We start from the raw sequence: 8,582 nt of genomic DNA on the forward strand, positions 1-8,582 counted from the left end.
TCCGGAGCCGCGTCCCGTCCTGTCCAGTCCCGTCCCCGGCGCGGCCCGCGCGCTCCTCGCCGCCTCCCCTGCGCCATGGCCGGCCCCGGCCCGTCCCGCCCGGGCCCGCCGCGGCCGCTGCTGCTGCTCCTGGTGGTGGCCGCGCGCGTCCTGCCCGGCGCCCGCGGGACCTGCCCGGAGCGCGCGCTGGAGCGGCGCGAGGAGGAGGCGAACGTGGTGCTCACGGGCACGGTGGAGGAGATCCTGAACGTGGACCCGGTGCAGCACACCTACTCCTGCAAGGTGCGCCCGCGACGCCCCTTGCCCGCCCGGACCCCGCCCCGGGCCGTGGGAACCGCCGCGGCCGCCGCGCAGCCCCAGCTCCGCTCCCTTGACGACCGCGCAGCCCGGGGGGGCGCCGGGAAAGTTGCTGCGGGTCCCGCCCGCGCCCCCCGGCCGCGGAAACAAGTGCACCTCGCCCGGGACTGCGGCTGCCGCGCGCCCCCCGCCGGCCGCGGAGAACGGGAGGGCCTGGGGGGCTGAGCCCGCTGGTCGCCTCCCGAGACGCCTTTCCCGGGGCGAGGGGGGTGGTCAGGAGAGAGAACGGGGCGCGGCCTGCGCTGCGACCCCAGGAGCCGGGCGGGGGTGCCGCAGTGGGGGGGGCGGGAGCCGAGAAGTGGGCGGGGCCGTCGCCGGGCCTCGTGTGCTGGGGGCAGGGCCGGTGCCCGCCGCGCTCTTGCGGGGACCGGGGCTCCCCCAGCCCGGGAAGTTTGCCGTGCGGCTCCCTCAGGTGCCTCTGGGAGCCCCCGGGGCAGGTACGCCGGGCCCCCCCCCACCGTCTTCTCCCAGCAGGGGCCGGGGAGACCCAGAGCCGGCTCCCCTGTGCCCCCCAAACCAACTCCTGGGACCGAAATCGGTCTGCTTCCCCTCCGCGGAGGTGGAGAAGGCGGCAGCCTCTTGAACGCCGGCGGCGCGGGCTGCGGCTGGGCTCCCCCGCCGGCCCCGTCTCCTCCACAGCGGCCAGGGCACTTTGCCAGGTCCCTGCAGGATTTTCCCGACTTCCTCCCCGCTGCTCCTGGGTGTGGCTGGGGTGGGGGAAGGCGAGGAAAGCCACCAGACCCTCCCCCTGCTGGGTGAGCTGCCTCCTGAAGCTGCTGTTGGGGGGCGGGGTTGGAAGCGGCGCTGCCCGGGCGGCTGAGGGGTCCCTGCAGATGCGGCAGTCCGAGGCTCCCCGCGGGGCTGCGCAGTGGACAGGCCACCATTGTCCCACCCCGTCCTGCGGCCGCAGCCCCCCAGAGCTCCGGAAGGGGCCTTCTCCTGGCTCCGTTTTCAAGGGGTGCCTGGGTCCCTGTCCCCGCGAGGGCCGCCAGGTCTGCTGCTGGCTTACCGCAGGCCACCGTTAGAGCAGCGGAGGTGGAGGGTGGGGCGCCCCGTGCTGCCCAAACTTGATTCCGTGGTTCTGGGGCTGCCCTGACTGTGCAGACCAGGAGCCCAGAAAAGGGGCTCTCACTTCCCGAGGGCAGGGCCCCCAGGAGCCATGCTGCCCCCTTACCCTGAAGCGGAGTCCTCCATGACCACTGCCCAGGAGGTGGGCCCTGAGCAGTGGGCAGGTGGGGAGGGGAGGGAGGCAGGCACCTGGGCCAGGTGGGCCCCCTTCCCCAGTTCAGCCTCAACTGAGAGGGACATTATTGGAGCTGGGGTGGCTGAAGTTGGTTAGACCTGGGGTGGGAGCTGCTTCCTGGAGGAGGGGTGTGTTCACAGGTGGCACATCCCGAGTGTTCCTGCGTGGGTTGTGGCCGCCGCGGGTGTGCTTCCCCAGCGTCTAACAGCGGGGTTAACCAGAGGTCTCCCCACATCTCTGCACAGGGCTTGAATCTACTGTGGACATTGTACTGAGCAGCTGCAGCCCCAGTCTAGCTCTCTCCCCAGGAGAGGACTAATGACACCTACCCCCATGTCCACCCCAGGTCCGGGTCTGGAGGTACTTGAAGGGCAAAGACCTGGTGGCCCGGGAGAGCCTGCTGGACGGCGGCAACAAGGTGGTGATCAGCGGCTTTGGAGACCCCCTCATCTGTGACAACCAGGTGTCCACTGGGGACACCCGGATCTTCTTCGTGAACCCTGCACCCCCGTACCTGTGGCCGGCTCACAAGAACGAACTGATGCTCAACTCCAGTCTCATGCGCATCACTCTGCGGAACCTGGAGGAGGTGGAATTCTGTGTGGAAGGTGCGTGGTGGAGGGCTCGTGTGGGGGCCGATGGGGGTCGGGCTGGTGGCCGAGGTGGGCAGGCTGCAGGGGTCACTGGAGGGGTCCTCTTGTGCTCTGCTGCAGCACCCGGCGTCTTGTGGTCTGACCTGTGGTCTGACTGTGATCTAACCTGGTCCTCCGCTAGCCTCCCCTCCCGGCTACACCTCCAGCCGTCAGAGGTCCGTGGTGCCAGCCCTGAGTTAGACATCTTTGGCCCTGGGGCGGAAGGCAAGTCCCAGCCCTGCGAGGGTTGGCCTCCTGCCTCCTCCTGGCTCTCCACACTTCCTCCTGGAGGCCTCTTCTAGGGAGAAGCTGGACAGGTAAATGTCACCAGCTGTTAAGTTCCTGTGTTAGCCCAAATATTCATCTAGAGGGGCCCATGCCTTGAGCACCCCACACAACCGTGGGGGTAGGGTGGGACGGCAGGGCTTCGAGGTGAGGGCTTCTGTGAATTTGGACGGTGCGGAATTCGCCATTGGGAGGTCTTCCTGCTCGCTGTTCCCACGTCTCTGCTGAATGGTCTGAGTGTGGCCCTAAGCCTGACCCCAGCAGGAGGCGGGGCAGGGGGAGCAGAAGTCCCATGACAGCCCCAGGACAAGTCCTAGTTGGGGGCTGAGGTCCTTGGCTGGGGAATGTGGCAGGGAAAACGTAGGAGGTCCCTGTCGCCCCCACATCCTGTCTGCTCCCTCATGGCTGTCTGGGAAGGGATGTTGGTGGGGGGCCCGGAGAATGCTTCCTCCCCGAGGCCACGGCAAGGGTCCTGACTTCCTGTCCCTCCGATCTGCTCCGCCGGCCAGCAGGAAAGTGCTGGCTTCTGTTTACTTAGCTACCCTGACGCTGGCCTGGCCCTTGTGGGGTCCTTGCGGGGTCCTGGACTGTCCACTGCTCTGTCTGTGTACTTCCCTGGAGGGCTGTGTGGGGGAGGGGCAGCACCCAAAGCGGCCAGCACTGTGGCCTCTCATCTATCCAGTGGTCAGCAGACCCCAAGCTGTCTTCAGGGTCCAGGGTCCAAATGCAGCACAGAGGAGGGTCCCCGGGTCCCTCCCTAGCCCAGCCTCCACTGGAGGGATGCGATACCTTAGCCGTCTTCGGGGCCCTTGTGGTCTGGGGAAAAGATGTGGCTTTACTCAGCTAGGACCAGCTGTGGGGTGCTGATGTCGGGAGCTGAGGAGGGGCTGGAGGAGGGGGTCGGCGTGAGGACAGTTGCTGTCTCTGCAGGATCAGGGGAGGGAATCATTAACCCACAGCCTGCGGTCCAGCCCGAGGGTCCCTGACTCAGTAACTGAGGGCTTGCTGTGGGGTCAGAGGGCGCCTGGCAGGAGAGCCACCCCAGCAGTCCTGCCAAAGCCGCTCTATGCACGCCAGGCCCTAGGTCTGGAGTGAGTGCCCAGGCCGAGCGCAGCACTGGGAGGAGGGTCCGTGGCTTCGCCTCTGGGAGGGAAGCAGCATGGGTGGGGCCCCTGGAAGGTGCCCGGGAGCCCAGGAGCTTCCCGTGGGACAGGTGGGCCTCTGCTCTGGAAGCCAGCCAGCCATATCTGCAGGGGCCGGGGGCACGGGTGCCAGCATGGGGAAAATGCCTCCCAGAAGCCTGGGTGAGCCCTGAGGGACAAGGTCCCTGGAGCCGGCCTGGCTGGAGAAGGGACCGTCCTGTGTGCCCAACCCTCCCCTCAGCTGTGGGAGATAAGGGCATTGAAGCCCACCCTAGGCTCCAGTGAAGGGGATGGATGAAGGGGGCTTGTGCCTAGCTGGCCGCTCCCCGTCTGACTCTAACCCCACCTCCCAGGGCACAGGGTGAAGTCTGGGCGGCCCCTAGTCTTCGGAAGCCACCCTTGAGTCCACTAGGTGCCACCTACTTTTTTTTTGAGATGGAGTCTAGCTCTGTCACTCAGGCTGGAGGGTAACGGCCCAGTCGGCTCACTGCAACCTCCGCCTCCTGGGTTCAAGCGATTCTCCTGCCTCAGCCTCCTGAGTAGCTGGGATTATAGGCGCATGCCACCATGCCCGGCTAATTTTTGTTTTTTTAGCAGAGACGGGTTTTACCATGTTGGTCAGGCTGATCTCAAACTCCTGACCTCGTGATCTGCCCCTCTCGGCCTCCCAAAGTGCTGGGATTACAGGTGTGAGCCACCTCGCCCGGCTGGGTCCCACCTTTGATGGGGAACCCCCGTCCTGGAGCCAAAGGCCCTTCAGAGCTCCCAGGGTGGGGGAGGGCACGTCCTCCCAGGCCACGCCCCCAGCAAGTCTGCCCGAGCTGTGCCGGAGGCGCACCTGCTGCTGGGCCACACCTGGACCCGCTCCACGGGGACTTCCTTCCTCAGTTTCTCACCTGGCTCTGCCCTGCCTGGTCTTCCTGGTCCTGCCAGTCTTCCTGGCTGTGCCCAGCCAGGGCCCCTCCCCCAGTCCACAGCCCCCAAGACGGCTCCTCCCACTCCTGCCTGGGGAGCCACATTCCTGGCATAACTAAGGCAGGTACGTGTCCCTCCCTCTGCGCCACCTTTGGGCGGGGGAGGAGGCCCGCTGCTCCCTCCGGAAGGAGACCCCCACCCCTGCTTTGTGAGGGAAGTGGCCTGGTCTCTGCAGTGCCCGCTGCCTGAGGCGGGCGGCTGAGCAGTCCACTCCTGCAGCCCTCACCACCCTGACCTGTCTGGGCACTGAGCATGCACTCCCAGCCCACCTCACAAAGGCTGGTCATAGAGCCTCCCTGACGCCCCCAAGGGACGCCTGGCTGAGGGCCGTCCAGGCCGCCTGGGGCCCATCCCTCCCCGATAGGAGCCAGGGGCAGAGAAAGGAAGTGTTGTCTGCCCCTGCCGGGGCCTGGCACAGGGACAGGGCAGGGACCAGGGTCGGAGTGAGTCTGGCGTCCTCCCAGCCCGGCCCTGCCCAACTCTGAAGCCCAGGGTCCTGGCGGCCTGGTCCCGGCCCCGCCTGTATTCCGGCCTTCCCGCCCTCCCTTCCTCCCTGCCTGGCCAGCTGTCTAGGCCTCAGGACGGCAGTGCTGGGGGAAGCGCAGGGTCCCATGGCCCCGGGGGCAGCATCGGGGCTGGGGGTGAGGGGCCGGACACCCCCAGACCAGGCTCACCTCAGTGTGGGGCAGCCTAGGAGATGGGGGAGGCTTCTGGGCTGCAGGCGGACCTCCCGTAGGACCTCCCAGAGGGCTGGGCCCGTCCCCGCTCCTGCCCAGGGCTCGGCTCCTGCCCCCAACTCCACCTTCCTCTTGCACAGGGGGAGGGAGCCTCTCCATTCCTGCCACCTTCTCCTGCCCCTTCTGACTCTATGTTCTCGTCCCGCCCCCTGATCCGCCCAGCCCCACCCCATGAGCCCCTCTTAGGGTCTCCCCCAGGCAGGTCTGGGCTGGAGGCTGCTGCCCCATCTCCCTCCTGCAGCTGGGTGGGGTCTGCCGGATGGGGAGGGCCACCTCTGTCTTCTCCCCCCCCAGGGGCTCCCAGTGGGAAGTTGGCTCGGTGCTTCCCCAGTGCGTGAATGGACTTGTCTCGGCTTCGACTTCACCTGGGCTTGCCCCTGCCTTGCCATGGGCTCACTGGGACGGCCTTGGGGTGGGCTTTGCTGGCTGAACCCAAAGGGAGAGGTGCTGGGAGTGGTAGGGGAGCTCAGTGGGGACGGCCTCTGAGGGGCCGGGCTGAGCTGGTGGAAACTACATTAGGCTTTTTCCAGACCCCACCCCACCCCTCACTCCCCACCCAGAGAAGAGCCTGGCTCCATTCTCCCTGCAGACGGGAGGTGGAAAGCTGTTTTGGAACTGGGTTCCCTCCCGCTTGTCCACACTGGCCGCTCTGCTGGGGCCTCTGTGGGGGTTGTGAGGATGGCAGCTGCTGCAGCCTCCAGGCTGAGGGGGGAGAAGGGGTTTAGGGCGAGGACAGGTTCCTGCCCCCACAGTATCAGGAGAGGGAATCTTTAGCCCCCACAGCCTGCAGAGAGCGGGAAGGGGCTGCTCCAGGGAAGGGGGGTGCCCGTGCTTCAGGGCCACAGGTCCAGCCAGAGGTCATTCTGGCCAGGCCCATGCAGCTTCCTTCCTGAAGGACTGACCTGCCCCCATCACCACAGGAGGGTGGAAAACAGCTGCCCCCCCGCAGCAGCAGGCCCCCACCCCAGTGCTTTGCTTCCACCTGTGGAACCCAGGTCCACAGCACACTTCAGAGCTGGGGGCGGGGTGCCACGCTCCACCCCTCCAGTGGCCTGGGTGGGACAGGAATGTGGCATCCCCTCCCCATTTGGACTGGGCTCCCCAGGGCCCCCGAGGCCCAGCTGGACTGGGGCTGCAGACATAATCATCGTGGTGGTCCCACCGCCTGAGATTGATCCCCAGTTGGGGTGCCTGCCCCTCACAGATGAGAAGAAGGAAGCTCAGGGCTGAGATGTCACCCCACGACAGTGGCCAGCTGTGCTTCCGCACCTCCTGCCTGCTGCGGGGGCTGCCCTGGAGCTTGGGAGGAGTCCTGTGTGCCCCCGGGCTGTGGCAAGATTGCGCTGTGGCAAGATTGCGGCTGGGATCTGGGGGGTGAGGCGGCTCTCTAATGTAGCCTCCAGCACAGCGGGAAGCCCCCCTGAAGGGGCCTTACCCCCGAGTGCAGATCCTGGGAACTTCCTCTGAGGAAGGCCCCCTGCCAGGGGCAGCTCACAGCGGGACCTGGGAAAGGGGAGATGGCTCCTCCCAGCCCCTCCCCCTGCAGTCCCCCCACTGAGCAGAGGCGTGGGAGAAGGGGAGCTTTCTGTCCTACAGGCAGCCGGCTGTTTCCAGCTGTGTGGACTGCATGTGTACACACACACGTGCATGCACGTGTGTGTCTACACTCGTGCATGCACGTGCCTGCAGCCTCAGAGGTACCAGCCTGTGCCCTTTAGAACTGTGGCTGGAGCCTCTGCCCGTGGGCCGTGGCTCCTGCCCCGTGTCCGTGGACTCAGCCCAGGCTGGTGCTGCAGGGGTGGGGCCGGTGGTGGGTGACGATGTCCTGTCCTGGGGATCTCGGAGCTGGGCTCTGGCCTCTGACCTCCTGCACATGTGAGTCTCGCCTCAGTTTGCTGCTGGTTGCCCAGTCTCCTGCCCCCACTCACTGCATCCAGCACTGCCCTGAGCCTGGCAAAGTGCTCGGGACCTTCTGCAGGTGCTGCCTCTGGGATGCCCGACATGGCTTCTGAATGTTTGCATGAGGACATTGGGGTCTCTTAGGGCTGCAGTGAGGACAGGAGGGTCCTGGGTCACTGCCCCCTCACATGCTGGCCGGACCTCCAGGCTGACACAGATGCCCACCCCTGCCCAGATGGGGCTCTCTCTGGGGGCAGCAGGGCGGGAGGGGGGCTCTGTAGTCTGCCTGAACCACCCTGCCCTGCCCCTTGGCAGCCCGCCTTGGCCACCCTCACAGCAGGCCCTAGGAGAAGCAGCCCGTGTGTGTCCACAGATGGGAGGCACCCATGCAGCCCCATGCTGGAGAAGCCCTAGCACAAGCACCCAGCCCACGGCACCCACGGCCCATAGTGCCCACTGCCCACAGTGCTGGTGGGGAGGGGCCGTGCACCCACTTCTCTCCCATGGGAGGCTTGGGCACGGACAGGGCTTGCTGTGCACTTCACTGATGCGTTCATCGGTCCTGTCCCCATTCACACACGGTTGGCCATGGATCTTCTTAGGGCCACCTCTGCAGGGCTTCCCAAGGAAGCCAGGGGTGAGCTGTGCCTTGAGGGGTGAAGGTGAGTGCAGGGAACAGTGGTCCCTGTGGTTTGGGTGAGGGTGGGAGAAAGAGGCTGTGGACGTGCAGCAGGGGAGAGGGCTGGAAGCAACCGCCGTGACCCCACGGCTGATTCCTGCCTCGGATGCCTCCCAGCTGCGGCCATTCCCTCTCCCGTGGGGAAGAGCTCCCCGGCCCCTGGCTGGCAGCCCCTGTAAGCACTGACCGCTCCATGGCAGCTGTTTCCCTTGGCTGGGGTTGGGGGCACCGAGTGCGCTCAGGTAGACCAGGAGTCAGTGTCTGCCCCAGAGCCTGTGTGCCTGCATGTGCAGCGTGTGGCTGACGGCACCCACACCCACCCCACCCTTTCCAAAGGAACTGAGCCGAAGCCCCTCTGGGGCCTGTCAATTGCCAGAGGGCCCCAGGGCTCCCACCTCTCCAGGCCCCGACCCTCCCTCTGAGGGCAGGATAAGCCTGGGAGTGCCCAACCAGAGCGTGCACGTGTCTACACAGGGATATGTGAGAGTGTGGGGGGAAACATGCCTTCCAGTGTGTGGGTGGGGGTTGAGAGACAATGTTACACAGGTGTGTGGAACACCCAGTGTCTACGCGGGCAGGTGTGGGGGGACATCAGCGTCCACGCGGGCAGGTGTGGTGACGTCGGCGTGTACG

The 8,582-nt window shown here is 66.5% G+C and overlaps 3 protein-coding genes across 8 annotated transcripts in view; 2 read left to right on the forward strand and 1 right to left on the reverse strand.

Moving 5' to 3' along the window:
* The window catches only part of HES4 (hes family bHLH transcription factor 4), a 16,518-nt gene extending 15,565 nt beyond the window's left edge, over positions 1-953 (reverse strand). Inside the window, exon 1 of the mRNA XM_017542522.2 lies at positions 943-953. The gene's annotated coding sequence lies outside the window, so the exon portion shown is untranslated. The remainder of the gene's footprint in view (positions 1-942) is intronic.
* ISG15 (ISG15 ubiquitin like modifier) overlaps positions 1-8,582 on the forward strand; it is a 17,386-nt gene that overhangs the window by 4,184 nt on the left and 4,620 nt on the right. The window lies entirely within an intron of this gene.
* Positions 31-8,582, forward strand: part of AGRN (agrin) — a 37,984-nt gene continuing 29,432 nt past the window's right edge. For all 6 annotated transcript variants that reach the window (XM_017542513.2, XM_017542516.2, XM_017542515.2 and 3 more), the window contains exons 1-2: positions 31-282; positions 1,947-2,208. In XM_017542513.2, coding sequence (XP_017398002.1) covers positions 76-282; positions 1,947-2,208 — 469 coding nt within the window. In that variant the 5' untranslated portion in view covers positions 31-75. The remainder of the gene's footprint in view (positions 283-1,946; positions 2,209-8,582) is intronic.

The sequence above is a fragment of the Cebus imitator genome, unplaced genomic scaffold (genome assembly GCF_001604975.1).
Source record: "Cebus imitator isolate Cc_AM_T3 unplaced genomic scaffold, Cebus_imitator-1.0 Scaffold145, whole genome shotgun sequence".
Taxonomy (NCBI): Eukaryota; Metazoa; Chordata; class Mammalia; order Primates; family Cebidae; genus Cebus; species Cebus imitator.